This window comes from Ursus arctos, unplaced genomic scaffold, assembly GCF_023065955.2.
Source record: "Ursus arctos isolate Adak ecotype North America unplaced genomic scaffold, UrsArc2.0 scaffold_14, whole genome shotgun sequence".
NCBI classification, from domain to species: domain Eukaryota; kingdom Metazoa; phylum Chordata; class Mammalia; order Carnivora; family Ursidae; genus Ursus; species Ursus arctos.
The window spans coordinates 57,338,095-57,360,855 of NW_026622808.1; the positions used below are offsets into that span (position 1 = coordinate 57,338,095).

Sequence of the window (22,761 nt, forward strand, 5' to 3'; positions counted from 1 at the left end):
CCTGCTTCACTCATTCACTTACTTGCTTTGTAGCCTTTGGAATACAGAGCCTTTCCTTACCACAAAGTTCTCCTGTTTTAAGATTTCTGGATAATGAAAGAATTGCTGTTTTTAATCATGTCCTGTATTTGTCCAAAACAACTTAGTAGTCAGTTACTCGTAGATAGGAGGATTTCTCTCAGCAGGCACTGGAGCTACACATTTTATTGAATTCTAGAGATGAAACATAGAGTAAGGAAAAAATTTAAATTGATAGAGTAGTTATAATTTTCCCACATGTAACTCCATTCTAAACCTTGGGATTTTTTCCTTATACTCCAGCAATGTTAACCCTATCTTGCTTAGTGGTAGCTTTTCCATGTTGACGTTTTTAGTGTGTTATTAATTGGAAAATAAATAAGAGCAGGGACTGGAGACTAAGGGGTTGGGTAGGACCTTATAAAAAAAAAAAAATCCATCCCCCTGCCTTTGGATTGGTTTATACCTAATCACAGCTGTTCTTGCTTTCAGTCAGTAGCCACAGGGACATACCAGCTCCATTCCCTACCCAAGTATTATTTGGAAGGAAACGAAAAGCAGCTTATTTGCTTCATATTCATAATTTAGCATACTCTTCTCTTCTTTAATGGTACTTTTCCACAAGTGAGTTTTATTTGTATTCAGGTAAAAACAAATTTGCAGAGACCACAAGGAGAAGTATCTGCAAATCTCATTGTAATATCTCTTCTTTCCCACAGATTAAAGGTTGAACAAAACTTAAAAGAAGCAGCGATTCTATTCACTTGTTATTGGACTTGAAACTCCTTTGACCTCGGAAACTGAAGATGAGGTTGCCATGGGAACTGCTGGTACTGCAATCATTCATGTTGTGCCTTGCAGGTAGAGTGTCATTTAAAAACTTTTTGATTTAAAAATGCCACTGTATTTCACACTAATTCAAAAGTGGGCCTTCAGTTTAGATGGCAATGATAAAATCGTAAGAGTGCACGTTACTATGACTAGCATTTGCTGACACTGTTGAATATACTTTCCTGATGGTCTTTTAGTGGCTCTTTTCATGGTGTTGTATCCAAAGCTAGACATTGATGTTTCACCTGCCTATCTGGTCCTTTTAGAGTCCTTTGAGCCATTATTTAGTTTGAAAGTTGTTATTTTTGCTCATCCCACTGCTCAATTGCACAGAGATATTGGGCAATAAAACTGATAATATAGTCTAGAGTATTGCCTACTTTGATGTCAGTGGATGGAAGTTTATTTGGGTAGCCCTTTCAATGTCTTTGTCATATTGCTCCATCTTTTGATACTAAGTCTCTTTCTTTTTCATTTCGATACACCTATAGTAAGGAGAAGACAGAAAGTAAGAAGACAGATTTTTACCATATACCCATAGTCAACTAATAAAGAAGGGCTTTCAAAAGTTCAGACATGCTGTTTATTACTTTCTCAATTTTCTGGAAGATATGAGCCGACCACTTGACATACATAATTCAAATGTTGATGCAGCTTAAGTCCAACATGTGCTGTGAGTTGGTTTTCAGTTTGGGATGGTGGGCATCTTTCCAGGCCTTTTTGAAATAAGTCTAGTTGACCTGCTTTGTTATTCAGAGTATCGAGTCCAAGAAGGACACCTGGAAAATATTTTCATTTTTATAAAATAAAACAAAAATGACTTTTGTGTCACCATTACTTTGATCCATGACTTCATTCAAATAATGTTCCTGAGTACCTTGCAAAGAGCCAGCTCTGTGCTAGTATCTGGGAATATAATCCTGAGGAGGACAGACACAATTACTGCTCCCTTAAAGCTCTGTTAGCTTAGTTCTATAGCTATATAGACTGAAAGCTTGATAGAACAGATTATTTGTAATTGTTATACAATTAAAGCTAGCAATGGTAATCCCAACATATATAGGTCACTTATTCCATGCACTATGCTAAGCTCTTCTACTTTAACTCATTTAATTACATCTTGACCACTAAGAAGTCAGTATTGACTATTTATTTTTATTCTCAACACTATTACTATTAATATCATTACTAAAACATCAGAAGTTAAGAAACTTACTCAAGGTCACCAAGCCAGTAAGTGGTGAAACTGTTAAGTTTCAGACTCAAGCAGACTAACTCCAGAATCCATAATTTTTTTATTATAGTAATATTTTTTTATTATATTATGTTAGTCACCATACAGTACATCCCCGGTTTTTGGTGTAAAGTTCCATGATTCATTAGTTGCGTATTACACCCAGTGCACCATGCAATACGTGCCCTCCTTACTACCCATCACCAGCCTATCCCATTCCCCCAGCCTCCTCCCCACTGAAGCCCTCAGTTTGTTTCTCAGAGTCCATAGTCTCTCAGAATCCATAATTTTGATCATTATAATATAATCTTTTAACTATTTTGTTGATTTGTCCAGTTCATGCTTACATTTATTCTTAAAATTTTGGTTTTCACTCTTACTATGTTTTTCTAAATGTAAACCCTCATTCACTCATAAACCTTATAATGCCCTATCTTTAAATCCTGAACCTCTTGCCTTCACAAACATCCTCACCATTCCCCAATTATGGGCATTTTGGCATCTAGACACCTGTTTTAGCTTTATCACTTCTCTCCCTCATCTGGTCAGAGCCTAAATCTTGTCACTCTCTGCCCTGCCCCCAGCAATGTACATCAGGCTTTGTGCCTCAGTTGCTTTTCTCCAGTCTTTCCATGTACCTTGACCCTCCTAAAGAGGCCTCCACTGAGTCAGTCTGGCTCTAACTTCTCATGACTCTGGGATGAACATATTCTTTAAAGCTTAAAGCAGTGAATTGATTTCTCAGTATTCGACTACAGCATGTACTTATTTATTTAACCCAGTGTGCTGAGTAGATGTCAAGAAATTAAAGAGTTCAAAATCAAGGAAGACATTTATCTTCTCAGTTGTGTTTTGAAAAACTTGGAATTCTCACTAAAGATGAGTACCTGTATCTTTTTTATTCAGTTAGCTTTTTGTAGAGAATCGGTCGGTATATTGATTGTTTTTGTGAGCCTTTTTTGTGAACTGTTTCACATGGCATTAATATTCCCTTACCATATGCCTCCTTCAGCGTAGGTAAAGTCGAGCTTTAATTAATGTTTTTGTTTTCTTGCTATTTGTCTTGATTTCATTAATTTATATAGCACTCGGCACTCTGAATTTTGAACAGATTTCTTTAACTGCTTTAGCTTCTCATTTTTTTTCCTTTCCTATACTTCCTTAGTTATAGATTTCATGGTAAGTTTTTGGCAAGGAAAATATTTGTGTCTATTATGTTTACCATAATTAGTGGATCTCAAATGGTCCTTTTCCTAAATGAGATAGAAGATCCAAATGTATAAGCAGACTTCTCCTGCAAGAGACAGATCTTGAAAGGTCTGCTAATTATTTAAGGGTATCGATTAGTAATTTATGGTACAATGGAAATTTTCTTCTCGTTTGCGAAATACTAGACTTAGTCTCTGACAATAATTAAAAAAAAAAAAAAGGACTACTCTGAAAATCCAGTCTCTACAAAATTGGTTTTTATTATCCTGCCTCTTAGTGAATTTAAACCAGGGATCACAAAACTCTGCTACCTGAACGAACAAAGAAGCTAACAAATGAGGGAAACGTTCTTTAAGGAATAATGACTCCTACATACAATATAGGATGCTGGTGATTGTGGAAAACTAGAGAAAACATGTCCCGCTAAATTAGAAACCAGTGCCCAACTCTAGTCCTTTGTGCTAGGTCTTCCAGTTCTTCAACATTTTTATGCATAAACCTCCTAATTTTTTTTAACATCGCCAAACAATTCAAATTAATTTTAGAAATGAAAATAAAAAGGCTGCAAAATGCTCATGCGAGAGATGCAGTCCCTATTCCGCCAGTTTGCAAGTTTATTTCAAGCACTTGGTTTTTCTTTGCTACTATACACATTGCCAAGTACACTAGATGTTGGGGGTCTCTGTACTAAGTCTCCCTATTGCCAAGAATTTTCTTCCTATAAATGTCCCTGTCACTTGCCCTCTAACCTTATTTGGGTTGGTGTTCAAATGCCATTTAATTGGTGAGGCTTTTCTTGACAACAATAAACAAATTAATGTAAGTGAAAAATAGCAATATTTTCCTTCACAACATTCTGTACCTCTCTTATTATTTTATTTTTCTCTAGGTTTCTTATCACTGTATGAATAACTGTATATTTTATTTGTCTTTATACTAAATGTCTTTCACCACTAGGTTGAAGCTTTATTCAGGCAGATATTTCTGGGGGTTTTTTTGTTTGTTTTTTTTTTTAGATCATTGCTATATCCCCAGCATCTTCAAAATGCGTAGTGAACAGTGCCATTCAATAAGTAAATAAATAATCTGGCCAGACACGAGAGAGAGAGACAGAGAGAGAGAGATTGAGAGAGAAGGTCTCCAATCTTAAGGTGGACTATGAACCCTAGGCAGGCTGTAGTCACCTTTATGTTGAGGGAGGGAACTACCCACCTCTGAAGCTAATCTGCACAAATTTTTATTTTACGTGTGTGTGTGTGTGTGTGTGTGTGTGTGTGTATACACACATACATATATACACACACATATGTTACGTTTAAATATAGAAAGTATGAGAATTGGTTTGTATGCCTTAAACTCTATATGAGAGATTCTTGGTATAACACCACTTTGCCCATTTCTTACTTCAGCTACTGCTGGGTGCACTGTGCCCCCTGTGTGTTTTTCTGCCTCCTAAGTTACAAACAAGGGGAGTTATGACAAGGTCGCTCTCTGCTACATTCCTCAACGAGTGAGGTATGAGGAACAGTGGTAAATACCACAGCCTCCTGTCATTTAGGGGGACAGTTATTAGGCACACTCTACACAGTTCCTTAGAGATCCCCAGCTTCTCAGTTGCCCACAGCAGTTCTTTCTACTTTTCCCTGCTTCACCCCTGCTCCCTGGGATCATCTCCCAAATACACCACCTGTTTCCATATCCTTCCCTCATACTCTGCTTTTGTGGGAATCCAAACCAAAAATATGTACACGCCAATTACTAGCAGAGCAGTGGCCCAGTATTAGTCATGTCCGTAATTAGGAAGAAGCCAGACAGGAAACATAGCTTTGATGGAGATTATTGAAGTGCTGACTACGATGTACGTCCTTGTAGGTACATGTATGCAAGTACTTATACGAGTACATGTACACATGCCTTTATATAGGTACATCTTGAGTATTATCTAGGTCCTGCAACCAGATAATATTTTACTATTAACTCTTTTATTGTTTTTACTGTTCACCAGTTGCGTTATTAGCCAGATACTGGGCAAGTCGTAATTGCCCCTCTAGGATTCACCTTACACCTCTGTACAATGAGGCTATTAAAAAAGATTGTTCCTAAAGTCCTTTTTCACTCAGAAATTTTCGGCTTTAGCTATACACATGGTTTGAGAAGCACATATATGTGTGTGTATATATATGTATATGTATATATATATGTGTGTATATATATATATATGTATATGTATATGTATATGTATGTATGTATATATTCTGAGAATGTTAGAGCTAAGCTTAAAATTTTGTTCAACTAATAGGGAGTTTTACATAGGTCCTATGCCTTACCATGTGTTACTGATTCTGTTCACATTGGCAGAATTTGAAAGAAAGAGTAAAATGGCTGGTCCATATGTTCATATGCAATAAGAGGAGTGAAGACATTTGAATACCCTCTGTGAATGAGAGAAAAAAATGTATGTTTGATGTAGTCTCAGTTGATCTTGGTTTCTGGGAGGCTGAATTTATTTCCATCTCTGTGGTGCAGTTTACCAACTTCAGCAATTATCTCTTTTTGAAAAAGTACATCCTTTCCAAATGCAAGCATTTTGTTGACTTGTTCACAAAATCCATGCCATTGTTACAGCTGCATCTGGGGGTAGACAGTGGAGTAAAGGTCCTGTATAATTCAAGAGAGACATATTCTAAGATTGGTGAGTGTGCACAAAATGTGGGGCAAGGAGGGGCCCTGGGTTGAATAGTTAATCACAGGTGTGTAGCTTGAATCTATGACAGTAAAAAAATGCAAGTCAAAGGCCAATACCTGCAATCAAAGTACTTGGAGAGAATATTCAGTGGTCTTCAGAAGGGATTTTTATGCTTAGGAAATCTCTTATCACTAAGACTGCAGTAGGCTGTCTATAGTTTTAGCTTATTCCAGGGGAGGACAACCCAAATACACACCAGAAACTTCCAGTACTTGTTGATATTGATAATAGAGCTCAATGAGCATCATCTCTCCACTTAGTCAGAACATTCCAGCAAAATTCGGGATCATCCCGAAAACATCTTCCCTTCTTCATAATGCCCATATAGCTCTACCAGGATGGAGAGCACACTGAAGTTAGTTCAGAGCTTGTCCTCACAGTACAGCCAGTACAGTATTTCATTTCTCAACGTTCTCATTTTTTTTCCCAGAATAAACAGAAGAATGGGCAACATTCAAATAATTAACAGTTCCAGACAGATATTAAACCTGGTACTGATTCTGCTCTTGCAAAAGTTACAAGAATAAAATTAAGATCAAAAAAGGTTTGAATAAATGTCAGTTTTCATATAGTTACAGCAAAGAATAGTCCTGTAGTGACCTCTTATTTTATTGTTTCTCTTTCTAAGAAACTGGCTTGCGAATGCATTTGTAGTCCTGCTGACTGAAGCCAATGAATGGATTTCCTATTTCCTCTGTGCTGTCTTCTAACCATGGGCATGAAATGAAGCCAAAGCAGTAGAAAGATTTAGTGAGAAGAGAGCTAATAACTAGATTAAAAAGCAGTGACTCCAGTGATGAAAATTCAGGAAAAGAATGGGAAGAAGTATGCCCAGAAAATAATAAACAGCAAGGGGAAAACTCCTTTTGAATATCATTTCATGGTGGGAAAATAATAATCAGTAATGAAGATGTTGAGGTAAATAGAGAAACTGGCAGCGGTTTTATATCCCCATAGGCATGGACATAGAGTAGCATTCATACAACCCAAAAGTTATTAGAAATATTCAATTTAAGACCTCTCCTGAAGCAAAATCATTAATGGCTTCATTAGATATGCTCAGCCATGCTGGATGTCTAAACTATAAATAAAATTCCCTTACTGATTAGAGTCTAGGACATGTAGCTACAAAAAAAAAAAGAATTCTGTTGAATGAAACATATTAGGACGAAGGGAGAAAAACAGGTGAAAATCTAAACATTACCATGCATTTCATATCAATTTATGTAATAGTTGTCTGCTAAATACAGGATTAACCCCAAAGCTTGAGGATGGTAGGTGGAAGAGTAGCCTGTGGCATCTCAGACATTGTCAAAAATGTGACCTGGAGACCCAGCAGCACTGGTAGTTAGGAGCAGGGGCTTTGAAATACAATAGATAAGTCGGCCACTTAAAGGCTGTGTGATCCAGCTATTTTATCTCCCTCTTAGGTGGCTTTTCCCACCATCTATAAAATGGACTGAATAAGTGTATTTACTTCGTTTGGGTGTTCATGAGGATTAAAATCATGTATATGTTCTTCATACTCAGCACAGTGTCTGATACTTAGCCAGCACCGTTTCATGTATGCTATTGTTCATTGAGTCATTTAACATACACTTGAGGATCTGCCAGTGCTAAGCATTGCACTGCTCTCATTCTAAGAATGTAGCTTAGTTCTAAGTGAGACATAGCCCCTGTCCTCTTGGCACTGGTGGTGGTGATGGTGATAATGATGATGCCACCAGTATCCACTTCGTAGCACCCTGGTGTCTGCCCTTCTTCAGTGGTTGAAGATTGTATAGCAGAGTTTATAGCACATTTGTTGCCCTTCCCTCACCATTTTGCAACATGACCTCATCTTTAAAATAGGGATATAGTAATAATGAAGAATACCAATGAAAAATAAATACCCAATTTGATTAACTTCTATGTGGAGAGCACTCAGGAAGGTGTCTGGCTTAGTCCCATGGACTAAGTTAGTTGCGGTTAGTGCCATTATCATCATCACCAGCAGCAACAAACAAGTGGGCATCCGTTTACTTGTATAGCAGCCACAACATTTAGGGTCTGCCTCCTAGAAGGAAGACAGCGAGGACAGTTGCCAGCTGGAGCCATCTGTCTGGGGAACTGGCACTGGGAAAGAGCTGGGAAGGTTTCTGTGATGGGGCTTCCAGAAATTTATCAAGTTGCAAAGAGATAAGGTTTCTAAAGATAGAAGGATTTGGTGGTTCAAAGTGATGAAAGATTTCTAAAATACATTTTATAAACAAACAAAAACAAAAACAAACAACTCAGATAAAGAAAGGTGCACATAATAGCCCCTAATGAACTGCGATGGGGAATGTATTAAGTAAACACTATGATGAGCCCCATCCTTCTATTCTTCTCTCACCCTAAACTCCCATTGGTGATGCCAACCAGATACTTCATCTATATGATAAACAGAGTTTGATGAGGATGTTGCCCCACACTACTGTAATAACACCCTTAATTTGTTTAGCACTTGTTAACTGTGAAATATTTGCTGAACAGTCTGTTTCGCAAGGCTGTTAGGGGCTAGAGGCAACTACAATAATAATGAGTGAAAATTTATTGAGCATATCTGTGCCAGATACAGCATCACATTCTTGAGTGCAGTTATCACATTTAACCTGACAAGAACCCATTTCCTAGATGAGGGGTTATGACCAAACTAAGGAATCAAAGCAGTATTTGAATTTGAGTCTATACAGCTCCAAAGCCTGAGCTTTTAACTGTGATGGTATGATATCTAATGACACCTAGTACCTATCCTCATGGAGTTTGCCATCTTGTAAAATACTACAAACCAGCAGTTCTCAAATGTAGTCCATGGCCCAGCAGCATCAGCATCACCTGGTAATGTATCAGAAATGCAGATTTCCAGGCCCCAGCCCATATCTACAGAATCAGAATTTGTGGAAATAAGTCCCTCTGTGTGTGTTTTAATAAGTCATCTATAAGATTCTGATGCCTTTGAATGCTTGAGAACCATACTAAATTCTCTCGAGAGGCAGGTAAGGCAGGAACTGTCATTATCCCCATTTTACATACGGGAATCTGAATGCTAAGTGACCTCCTCAAGGTTATATGTCTGGCTTCAATGTCAAAGCTGGAATCTGAGCTTTGTGATTCATAATCTAGTGGTTTACTTTTCCCCCAGGTATATATGCTGCATTTTTACTCTTGTAACTTTCAGAGCACCTTACTGAATACCTGATAATATGAAGTAAGGGCTTTTTATGTTGAAGAGGTGTCCTGAGTAATGAAATAATTTAATTTTTCTGCTAAGCTTTGTTTCACTGCCTGTGAACCACTAACAGGTGATTTATTGGCCTGTGCTCTTGATCTGTTTTGTGATGTAATGAATGCAGAAAAAAAATGGTTTTCTTTAATTTCAAAGGGAAATAGAACTATGTGGTAGAATCTTGGGAAAGTGGAAAATAGAAAAAAAAAAGTCCCTTGAGCTTATCAATACAGTATAATTACTGATCTTTTTGGTAAACAGTAATGTACATATTATCATTAGGTATGAGTTCTGTGCTTAGAGAAACCAACCAACAAACAAACAAACAAACAAAAAAGTTTAGATATTTTGCACAACCCCTAGTGGATTGTCAGGTGGTTTTGTCTTCTCAGAGTAATCAAGAATCCTTTCCCTTAAGGTAGATAACAGATTGTTTTGTTTTGCAAAGAAATAATTCCAGGGGAGATGGCTCAGCCCTTCAGATCTGAATTGAGATTTGTGTCCAAGGTTCTCTTTCTATAGAAATGTTTGGCAAACGGCTGCAGAAGACCCCTCTAAAGGTTTCAAATTTGTACTGGAAGTAACCACAGTTAGCCATGAGCCCTTGAAATGTGGCTAATCGAAATACTTCCCAAAATCTATAGTAGTTTCCTAGGGCAGCTGTAGCAACTTACTGCAAACTAAGTGGTTTAGAACAACAGAAATGTACTCTCTCTCAGGTCTTGAGGCTGGAATTCTGAAATGAAGATGTTGGCAGGGCCATGCCCACTCTGAAGGTTCTAGGGAAGAATCCCTCCTTGCCTCTTCCTAGCTTCTGGTTATGGCAGCCATCCTTGGCATTCCTTGCCTTGTAGATGGATCACTTCTGTCTCTGCCTCTCCCTTTCACATCACCTTTTTGTGTCTGCCCTGGGATGTTGGAAACGTAGTACAAAGAAAACATAAAATACCTCTAGTAATTTTTATACCAATTACATGTTGAAATGAATACATTGGGCTAAACAAAACATTAAATTTTGCCAGTTTATTTTTTCTTTTAATGTAGGTACTAGAAACCTGTTAATTATGTATGGGCCTCACATTATGATTCTGTTGAATAGCAATGCCACAGAAGATGCAGGAACTAACCTATTATTCCTTAGTTTATCACTATCGCTGAGAATAATTCCCTTCTTTTTCTTGTCTTTGTAGAAGTAGAAACTCAAGCTGGTAGCCCTGAGCCTGAAGAGAAGTTATTAGGGAACAGGAATAGAGGAGAGAGGTACAAAATGTAAATTTTTTAAACTTTTGACTCAAAGAATAGGGTAAATGTTTTCTTTATCACAGTCCCTCCAAGGTGCTTTTATAGAAGAATGTCAAAGTCTTCTTGTATCCAGCAAAAACAGTGAGGCATTGAGGACTAGAAGATTTTATAGAAAAGCTCTTTTTCAGAGAACCTGCAGATCACATTGACCAGAATAGAAATAATTTGTACAAAAATGTTCATAGCAGTATTATTCATAATAGTAAAAAAGTGGGAATAACCCAAATGTCCATTAGTTGATGAATGGATGAAAAAAATGTGATATCCATACAGTGAGGTATTATTCAGCCATAAAAAGGAATGGCGTACTGATACTTCAACGTGGATAAACCTTTGAAATATTCTAAGTGAAAGAATCCAGACACAAAAGGCCGTATGTTATATTAATTCATTTGTATGAAGTGTACAAAACACAGAAATCCATAGAGACAGGAGGTGTAGATCACGGTTGCCCAGAAGGGTGTGTAGGAGAAGACATAGAGTGACTGCTATGAGGTGTACGGTTTCTTTAGGATGATGAAAATACTCTGGAATTGGGCACCTGGGTGGCTCAGTCAGTTAAGCGTCTGCCTTCAGCTCTGGTAGTGATCCCAGGGTCCTGGGATGGAGTCCTGCATCAGGCTCTCTGCTCAGCGGGGAGCCGGCTTCTCCCTCTACTCCTCCCCCCTGCTCATGGTCTCTCTCTTTCATGCTGTCTCTTTCTCGCAAATAAATAAACAACTAAAATCTTTAAAAACTAAAAAAAGAAAGAAAATACTCTGGAATTATGTAGTGATGCTTGCACAACCTTGTGAATATACTATAAACCACTTGCCTTGGTCAAGTAAGACTGCAATAACCACAAACTTGGTGGCTTATAAACAACAGAAATTTGTTGCTCACAGTTTCCATGGGCTGGAAGTCTGAAATCAAGTAGCCAGCTCAGTTAGGTTCTGGTGAAAAAGGCCTTCTTCCAGGTGGTAGATTGCCAGCTTCTCTCTATATACCCATCATCACAGGGCTAGGATTTCGATATAGGAATTTGAGGGGAAAACAAATATGCAGACCATAGTATGATTTAATTGTACATTATAAAAGGGTGGATTATATTGTAGGAGAGTGATATCTCAGTAAAATTTTTTTAAAACTCCTGAGAAAAATACTAAACATTTTTGAAATCTTATTAAATATTCCGTTTTACTGAGAGAGCCTATCTTGTCAGGAAGTCAGCATTATTCAGTGCCAACTTCCCTTATACATAATTAACAGGATTACAGGACTGTAGACCTATCCCAACTCCCATATTTTAGACAAGTTAACTGGTTTGGCCAAGGACACACAGATAATTAGTAGCATAATCAGAATCCAAGTTTCCAAACTCTAATCTCAATCTGTCTTCCATTACTCTGTTAAGGCACCTCCTAGTGTGTGTTTTATGGACATTGGGGGTTTCATCTCTCTCTAGCCCACACCCAAAGCACAGATCCTGTAATAAGGGTGGGGGGAGGGAGAGCATAAACCTCTTTGTGAGAGTGGACTCTCTGACTTTAATTCACCTGAGGTGTGATACTGAATTCCTCTGTGAAAACAAGAGAGGGGGTACTAATGGAGGGAGAAGGAGACCATCTGTGTATGAGGGTGATGTTGAGGAAGCAGGATGAGTGTTCTTATCAATTTTGTCCCATATTGGCGTCTCCAGGAAGCAGAACATCTCCTTGTTTCCTGCCTGTCTGTACCAAACCTCCTGGTGGCTAAAATTAAAAATCCATACTGAGTTTGTGATTAAACTTCCCTCTACCTGAGGTTTATATCCCAAGCGAAAACTTTGTAAATAGTTTTGATACCAATAGGGAAGGCAAAAAGAGAAGTGAGTGAACTATTATTTTGTTTTGTTTTCTTTTTTTATTTAAATAAATTGAATTTTTTTTTAAATGTGGCTACCAGGGGTGCCTGGGTGTCTCAGTCAGTTAAGTGTCCTATTCTTGGTTTCATCTCAGGGTCATGAGATCTAGCCCAGATTTGGGCTCCACACTCAACATGGAGTCTGCTTGGGATTCTCTTTTCTCCTGTCCCTTCCCTGCTCACTCATTCATGTGCTCTCTCTCTCTCTCAAATAAATAAATCTTTAAAAAATAATAAAAATAATAAAATGTGGCTACTAGTGAATTTAAAATTACCTATATAATTTGTATGATTTTTTTACTGGACACACTACTCTGGAAGGTGTCTCAGATTTCTTTTAGGTCAGGTGTCAGCAAACCTTTTCTCCCAAAGGCCAGATAGTAAATATTTTAGGTTTGGGAGACCATATAGTCTCTGTTGCAACTACTCAAGTCTGCCCTTGCAGTACTAAAGTACTGCATACTACTAAAGTACGTATGTGTGGCTGTGTTTCAATAAAACTTTATACATACATAAAAACAGATATATTTATACAATCATAAAGATGAGTGCGGTTGTGTTACAATAAAATTTTATACATACATCCAAATGAGTGTTTTTATGAGATATATACAAATGGGTGTGGCACCAAAAGGGGAGGCCATTTCATTAACAAAGTACATAATAAATGTATGATGTCAAATAGATTATTTAAAAGGTATGAATGCAGCAACGTGCATGTTGTTTGAGCTACTTAATTAAAAAGAAATAAAAATCAATGTAAACTTCCTGGTGTCAACTGTATAGCTTCCACTAGAGTGACATCTATACCGGAAAGGAATTAACACACCTAGAAATGCATCCTGCTTGTTGATGTGGAAACAAATGTCAAAATATGTCAGGATAAACCTGAGATACAGAAGAAAGTGTAACTCTCTTCTAAGGAGCTCTCTTCTAAGAAGATGAGTCTAGTAGTTGACCTAACAGTTCATTGGAGCAAATATGTTACTTTAGCAATCAGAGATTGACAAATTGACAAAATTCTGCTGTTATCTAGTCCCTTTCTCTTTGGGGAAATGAGAAAACAAAAGAGCAAAAAGATTACTTCATTTGCCCATGTTCACATGGCTCACTGCTTTCAGAGCAAGGATCAAATTTTGGGAATGTTTGATTGACTTTTATCAAAATTTTTTCCTGATTGGACTTGGACTTGATAGCTGTGTTTCTATCACATTCATAACATGTTTAAACTCTATGTAAATGGACATGGAATTTTATTATTAAGGGTGTTTTGGATAAAAGTTTGTGGTTGGCTTTCTCAGCTGTTTTCCCACCTGAGAGTGGTTTTAGGTAACTTGGCTAACAATACCCTGTTGTCTTTTGATATAGTGGCAATAAATTTAGACAAGAGGTTAGGTTCTTAACGTTAGAACTTCTGGTTCTTTTGAAAATATTTATACATGTCTTATTAACTTATTCACCTATGTAATAACAATTTACCAAACATCTATCTTCCGTGTACTGACATATATTGGGCATACATCTATGTATGTATCCATCTATGTTGGATTTAAAGAGTTTATAATCTTGCGTGCTGAAACAATTTGTTTCAAATGAATATGTCCTGACAGATTTAAGTGAGAATTCCAGGCAAACTACAGTGTTCTCAATGAACCATATTGTTAAAATTTCGTAAGATAAGACTATAGTGGATAAGATCATGGTCCTGGAGTCGAGGTAAATCTGAGTTCAAAATCTTTCTCTAAGTGTGGTTACCAAGTTACTTGAGGAAATTACTTAATTCTCTGACAAAGGAGACCTAAAATATCTAGTACAGTGTTTGGCCTATAAACAGGGTATGATAATAATGTCTGTTGCAATCATTTATTAATAATAAAGGGGCGTGGGGCGCCTGGGTGGCTCAGTTATTAAGCGTCTGCCTTCAGCTCAGGGCATGATCCCGGCAGTCTGGAATCAAGCCCCACATCGGACTCCTCCGCTGGAAGCCTGCTTCTTCCTTTCCCACTTCCCCTGCTTGTGTTCCCTCTCTCACTGGCTGTCTCTATCTCTGTCAAATAAATAAATAAAATCCAAAAAAAATAAATAATAAAAGAGCATGACTCTCTTCCTTTTCCCACTGAGCCCTAATGCATGCAAAACACTTGAATTTACTTTACCTTCAGTGGATTCTGAATTACATAGTATGAAAAAAGAAGAAAGAAAATAGTGGCATGAAAGGGAAAACGAGAATGCCGAAGTAAGGCATGGCTTCTGACCTATCATGAATAAAACTAAGTAAGGGATGTCAAAAGTAATGGTGTTTAGTTTTGTTCTAAAGTTGACTAAAAAGTGGGCAGGTTACAACCTCATTCATAGGTAGGGAAGGAAGAAGAGCACAGGATTGATAACTGTTTCTGTTATGTGATTATATTAAGGATAAATCTGTATCTTGTTCTTTATATAGCCATATAGACACACACATATATATAAGCATTTTTTACTCTATCTTTACCCTATTGTCAATCTGCTAATATTTGAATCAGAGAATTTTAGAAATGGAAGAGCATGCTATATGATACATGTAATACTTTATCATTAACTGTTAATCATTGTTACTTTGCCTGTTTTTTCACATTTTGTACCATTGAAACATGACATAGAGTCCTAGGTTGCTTTTTCATTACTGATGATGATGATGATTATAATAGTAATAACAGTAATAATTACTATCATGTTCCCTCTCATCTAAATGCTTTGAATATTATATAAATAATATTGGCCTCAGAGTAGCCCTATGTGGCTAATATCACCTCTGCATTATAGAAGGGACAACTAAATCATGGGGCACCTGGGTAGCTCAGTCAGTTAAGCATCTGCCTTCAGCTTGGGTCAGGATCCCAGGGATTGAGCCCCACATTGGGCTCCCTGCTCAGCGGGGAGCCTGCTTCTTCCTCTCTCTCTGCTGCTCCCCCTGCTTGTGCGCAGGTGCGCGCGCTCTCTCTCTCTCTCTCTCTCTGTCAAATAAATAAATAAATAAATAAAATATTTTTTTAAAAAGGGACAACTAAATCAGATTAAGGAAGTGATGGAAGGTCACAAGGTACAGCTTCACTAGTACCAGCTTTTCCTCCCACTCTGTCCTGGTCAACATCAATCTCAGTCTTTACCAGGTTCCATCTGGAGCAGCACTCTTGGTTTTATAGTCGCCTGTGCATAAACACCTGTCTGTTCCCCGCACCTATGCACCTTAGCCCTTCATCAGCTTCCTCTTTAGTTACTGACACGCTACACTATGTTGGAGAAGACCAAATTAAATTATGCAGATGTTACTTCCCAAAGTTGCTTTATTTCTGGTGTATAACCATGGGTAGCATGATCTCTGCTTTCTTTCCAGGGAGGTATATTTCCTCCATTTTCTTTCCTTTTGAGTTGTCACCTTGTTTTTCCTCCACTCCTTATGGTATTATTCCTTATCTCTCCCTCTGACCTACTCTGGGTTTGTGCTTTCTTCCTCCTGTCTTCCTTTGCTTTCTCATTCTAATTATATCTTAGCTTAGAATACAGATGTAAAACTAATGAAATTGTCTTTAAGCACTCTTTCAAACTCCCAACTATTAACCTCCTTCTCGTTTGAAATAATTAAAGTTCTAATTTATTTGTTTAAAAGTAAGCTAATGCATTCATATATTCAAATATGGTACGTACTTTATATATGCTATCTTCTGTGCTTCTTTTTTATTTGAGATAGGGAGAGAGAGAGAACAGGAGTGGGGGCAGGGCGGGCAAGGGAGAGGGAGAAGCAGGCTCCCCGCTGAGTAGGGAGACCCATGCAGGGGAGGGGGGATTGATCCCAGGACCCCAGTATCATGACCTGAGCCAAAGGCAGATCTTAGCCCACCTAACCACCCAGGTGCCCCTGTGCTTCTTTTAAAAGAGAGAGTGAAATTCACTCACAATATTGTTCTTAGAATAAAATACCACCTTTCTCCTGGGAATTATAATAATTCAAAGAACAAAACAAAACCAAAATAAATCCACTTCTCAGAGCAAAAGAGTAAATAACAAAGATGCAGCAGTATTTGTCTGGGTCAACAGTTTTTGCCAGAACTTGATGGGATATCCTCTATAGAATTTTACTGAGAAGTTATGAACTACTGATAAGACTGCCAAATATGAGTTGCACACAAGTGATCTATGCAATATAAAAATTGTCAAGTGAAAATGAATTCTCGCCTCTCCTCTTTCTACTCTTCAGAAGAACTCTTGGACAGCCTGTGTGTGAATGCTTTTCTTCCCAATGGTATGATATTTGTACAAAAACTTGGTTTTAATGTAATGTTTATCTAATTAGAAACATAGCCAAATTTGAAGTGGATACTCTAGATTTCTTGCATTTCTTTTATGATTTCATCTACTTGCTCTATTCCATTCCATTAAAGATAAGGAAAGAGAAAAGGTAATTGTCAGTCAATTGCACTTCATAGTTGCTTGAGTTCATATTATCTAAATTGATCCCCAGTTCAGTAAAAAGTTTTTAAAAAGTAAATAAAGATGTTTTGTTCAGTAATTTGAAATCACTTTTGAAAAAAAAAATTCACTGTATGGTAATGAATGGTAGGTAATTACCACTTACTGTGGTAACCATTTTACAATATATACATGTATCAAATCATTATGTTGGACACCTTAAATGAATACAATGTTATAGGTCAATTATATCTCAATATTGTAAAAAAAAAAAAAAACACTCTTAGAAACATCAAAGAAACCCTCACACACAAAAACAAATTGCTCTTAAATTTTGGTCTTTATGTTAATGTAATAGAAACTCAAGATTCTAGAATCGTATTTGCCCCTTTGTGGTTTTATAACTTTAAGTCTGTTTCACTTTGGACCCAAGATTCTGAATAAGTAAAATATAAGTGGAGCACAAATGTGCTTTCTAAGCCAATGCTATCCAAAATTTGATCATCTATTTTTTGTCCAATCTGTAGACTTATTGTGTTATTATTTATTTCAATTTTTATTAACTTAATTTGTTACCTAAAATAACTTTATCACAGCAATATCCCTTGTTATATATGAAAAAAAACATAGAAATAAATATTATGGAAACAAATGTATTAAAGCCTGAATTGTCCTCAGAATACTCTAATTCTGAGTCCTGATATTTTCCTACAAAAATACAACTGTCAAATATTAAACAGGTTTTTAAGATATGCTGGCACCAACTGAGACTTTATTCTTTAATCAGAAAAATTCAAAGAGAATTAATCAAAAGAAGAAGAGTGAATTTATTCTTAAGTGAGTCAATATTATTTAATGCCTTGTCTCCATACCATCTAAAAATTACCTCTCATACCAGTGTTACGCATCCCTCATTTTGGGAAATGCTAATATAGAAGGATGAAATCTTCCAGCTCCCCAAAAATGGATGCTGTAATGTTCCAGCATAATGTATCTGATGTATCCTGGCCATATTGATTCAGAAAAATCACATTAATTGTGTGATCATGTTTTCTTCATGCATTGTTTTTCACATATGGAAATATTTATTGAAATTTTTTACCTCATGTGCTATGTAAAAGTTTGTATAAATCATTTGTGGGCTAGGGCATGTAACAGTACTACTACTTTTATGATTCAATTTAATGATGTTCAAAGGCTTCTTACGATCACCTGTCTGCTTACTTACCTGCCTGTCCCAATGCAGAATATCACACAGTGAGTGAAGTGAAGGAGCCAGACTAACCTCTCAGTGTAGCATGGAACAGGGACAGCCTGGCATAGAATGTTGTTATGACCTGAGGTCCTTTAAGCACATAGTATTTCGACAGAGTGCTGAATAGTTGTGGCACTAGTTGTGTGAGATTTAAGGTAGAAACCATTCTTAAAATCTTAGGGAGCCCAGTTGGCACTTACAAGCATGACTTGTGAGTTTCCTTGGTTTCAGTGCCTTATCTTTAACATTCTTTGCAGTGCCTTTTTGTTCACTGATCTGTTAAAATGCAATTTGTTTCTGTTTTTAGCCATCCACTGGTATTATCATAATAAGCCCAGTGTTTTAAATGTGTGTGTGTTTTGGAGTACAGTTTCTCCTTAGGCAGAACTATGTAAGCCATCCTTTCCCTCCACAAATACAATATCTGGATTATGGATTGTTAGAATACTAGGGTCATGCTTAACTTTTTTCCCCCTGCATAAAGTGATAGTAAACATTTATTGTCTCACGTAAGTTTTTTTGTTTTGTTTGGCTGTGCTGTGTTTTGTCGTCAAGACTTTGGGAGCAGCTTAGCTGGGTGTTTCTGACGCAACATCCCTCAGGAAGTTGCAGTCACGTGTTACCTGGGGCTGCAGTGTCTGGGGATTTGACTGGGGCTAGAGGATGTACTTTCAAGTTGGCTCAGTCACATATATGGCTGGCAAGTTCCTGCTAGCAGATGGTGGGAGGCCTCTGTTCCTCACCACATACAGCTCCCATAGGGCTGCTTGTGTATACTCTTGGCATGGGCCCTGGCTTCCTCCAAGAGTAACTGGCTCAGAGAGGAAGCAAAAGGAAGCCACAGTGCCTTGTTGCAGGCCAATGTGGTAGAATGTCATTTCTACCATATTCTGTTTGCTAAAGCTAACCTCTATGACCTGACCACAATTGAGGGAAGGGAATTAAATTCCATATTTTGGAAGGAGAAGTGTCAAAGAATTTGTGGACGTAATTTAAAACCACCACAATCTACTTTTCTTCATTTCTTATGCTTCCATTGTAGGAGGAACTATCATCATTTCTTAGTGAGATGAAGTGGAACAGTTCTATCAGGCCTTTTCCTGGTCTTTACTCTTCTTTCCCTCTTCTCCTTTTCCATTCCATTCTTGATATACCAGCCAAAGTAATCATTTGAAAACACGAATCTAGTATATCATACTTCTTAACTTTGAGTGGCTTACTATTATTGCACAGGAAATAAAATCAAAAGGACTTTTCACAACCCATAATGTCCTACATAAATGTCCCTGCCTTCTCCAACTCCATCTCCTGAAACTCTCTCCTTAATTCATTAGAAATTCTAATCTTCTCTTCATTGCTAATACATTTCAATGTCTTCCAGCCTCAGGCCCTTCACCCCCCCCCCCCCACTCCGCCATAGTCAGTCTATCTTGATTGGTCTTTTCCCTTGTTTTTCTATGATAGCATATCCTTTGGGTTTCCATTTAAATACCTCTCCATCAGAGAAACTTCCAGGATGAAACTATAGTAGCACCTTCCCACTTTTCTTCTCTTTTCTTTTAATTAAAAAAAAAAAAAAAAAGTTCATCAGAGTATAATTGACATGCAACAAATTCTACCTTCAAAAAAACCCAAATTCCACATTTTAAAAATGTATAATATGATACATTTGACATATGTATACAATTGTGAAGCCATCACCACAAGAAAATAATGAATATATCATCTCAAAAGTTGCCTCATGGCTCTTTGTAAAGAGCATGCTCTATTGTTTTCTAATGCTGTTTAATCATCACAGTGCTTAACACAATTTACAATTACACTTAAAATGCTCTTATTTCAGTTTATAATAATTTACTTGTATGTCTCCCCAATTAAACTGTTAGTGCCACATAAAAAGAAAATATACCTGTTGAGTTCATGGCTGTATTCCATGATCATGTTGCCTGGAACTTTGCAGTTGTTTGAAAAATTTTTTTGAAAAAGTGAACAATTAAGTATATTATTAGCTGAGAAGGGCCCTTAAAAAGATACAGGTTAAGTGCTACAATGTAGAGAGGCATTTAGAAGTGTCAGGGAAATAAAGATTCACTTAGGAGTATATGGGGTTGATTGCATTGTAGCTACCCTTGAATATGAATAGGTTTGTGAATTTTAACAAAACAAAAGCCTTCTGAGACTGAACAAAGAGAATGAGGTGCATATTTCTAATGGGTAAACAAGAAAAACAAGATCCCATTTGGACTGTCATACAGGGTGGGTGAAAGAAAGTAAGCATTGAATGCCTGGTGTAGTAGCCCAGTCTTTATTTCAGTAGGGAATGAGAGGCAGTGATTGAATGTTTTTAGCTTGCCCTTGACTTTTACTCATCCTGGCTTTACCTCAGAACAATTAATATGGTACCAGCAGACAAGAAAACATAGGTGATTATCTCCCAAACCTTTGTTTTACCTGTCTTTATGATTTATATCATTCCTAATAAAGAAGATAAGTTAGGAGCATACAAATATCATTCCAATATGTGTTTGAACTTCTCTGAAAGAAACTAAGGAAAGAATTGGTTTAATCACTCTCTGGAGTAGTCCGTTCATGAATTGGTAGCAAATCTGTTATTTGTTGTTAAGATTTTCATAGCCTTAGAAATGTTCACACAGATGTTAGGAAATATATTTGGAGCACACCAAAATAGATGCTTTGTCCACATTTATTTTAGTATTTATTAAATTGTATTGAATAGTTGCAATTAGGGGAACTGTGTATTGAGGAGAGCATCGGTGTCAGAATGGGGAGTCTGAATTTGAATTTGGATATCTTTAAGCAGATTTCTTTCCTTTTCAGGTCCTAATTTGAGCAGATGTGGTACCCATTCAGTACCCTCTGAGGTCACATGTTGGACATACCTACATAGTTATACTATATACAATAAGTAGAATAATAGATGTTTTCTCTATACAGTTTCTAAATGTATGGAAACATCCATTTAATATACCAAGCACAGTAGAACTCACAACTTTGTTTGATTTAATTTTATGTTTTGGTGGTTATTGACTGACTAATAGCATGGCAAATGGTGGGCTAATAAGTAAATGGCATAAAGTGGAATGCCATATACATTCAAGTATTTCTTGACCATGAAACTCTCAATAATCTCTACCATTTGTTCATTCAGTACCTACTATATGTCACAACCTCACCTTAATGAATCTGCCTCCATTAATCTTCACAATTATCCGATGGGTAGACATATTGAGATCATTCCTATTTAACAGATGAGAATACTGAGGCTTAGGTACAATTCATCCGTAGTTATAAGTTGCAGAATTGAATTGAAATTTGAGTTTGTGGCCCATGAAATGATCAGGCAATGGTTATTGACTTTTAAGTTCATGTGATGACACATTTTTATTTGATCTTAGTCTGGAATAGGTATTTTTGATAGAAAGGAACATGTCATATTTTAGATGAGCAGGTGAAGATCCGATAAGAATGTTCTACCTCACTGCAGACCTAGATATGCTGAAAATATTTTAGGGAGAAGAATATGTGGGCTTTTGTATTTTTTCATTTTCATTTCATTTTTCATTTCATTTCAATTCATTTCATTTTTTCTGGACTGAGTAATTAGAGCCAGTTTTGATTTATAGCTTAAATTATCTGATAAAGATTAACCATTTGGTATAAGGAAGAGAAATAAAATCTGTCATTATTATCATCATCATCTGATGTAATCCCATTAATTGATTTCCTCTGATGCCCTTGTTAGTTCAAACAGTTACACTTGTATTTAAATAAAATCACATATTTCAATAAATACTGCAACCTGGCAAGAAGTACATTGTTTTTACATAAATAGATGTTTTCAGATAGTCTTGTTATTTGTGTATTTCAAGACTACAGCACCTTGTAGACCTTGACTTACTTGGGAACAGCATGCAATTGGCACATATTCAAGATAAATTTTCATAAGTGGGAGATTTTGGGGGGAGCATAATAGATCACGTTGCTTACATAGTTAATGGTTCTTAATCTGGCATTTCATTGGAGAGCTACACTTCATCGGGGTAATTTTGAACAGAGTTCCTGAGAAACTGTTTTGTTTTGTTTTGTTTTGTTTTGTTTTTTTAAATTGGAAGCATTACTGATTAAGATCCCATAGGCCAGTATTGTGCACAAGGTGCATACATACCCATTGATTCCATGAAAACATGCAAATTATTTGCTCCTCATAAATAGATAATCTGGTTGAGGATTGTTTGCCTTGGAGTATCTGCTGGATCAGGATATAATAGAATGCAGCTTTCAGAATTATTTATTATTAAATTGGACAAAGAATGTCTCTGTGTGTGTTTCTGTATAATCGTGTAAATGTATACTTGTGTATTTAGAGTAGTTTTTCTTCCTCATTTTTAAAGATTAATGTGATAAATTTTGCATATTTTGCCTCTGATTTCAGTCTATTAGTGTGAACAATTGAGATGTGATGAAATTTGAAGAAATTACAGGATTTTTATTTATTTATTTATATTTATTTATTTTTTAAAAGATTTTATTTATTTATTTGACAGAGAGAGAGGGCCAGTGAGAGAGGGAAC

General features: G+C 36.7%; 1 protein-coding gene across 8 annotated transcripts in view; it reads left to right on the forward strand.

The window, feature by feature from the left end:
• Window positions 1-22,761, forward strand: part of LOC113256632 (contactin-4) — an 877,814-nt gene that overhangs the window by 433,280 nt on the left and 421,773 nt on the right. For all 8 annotated transcript variants that reach the window (XM_057311891.1, XM_057311888.1, XM_044385021.3 and 5 more), the window contains one exon: window positions 738-879. In XM_057311891.1, coding sequence (XP_057167874.1) covers window positions 825-879 — 55 coding nt within the window. In that variant the 5' untranslated portion in view covers window positions 738-824. The remainder of the gene's footprint in view (window positions 1-737; window positions 880-22,761) is intronic.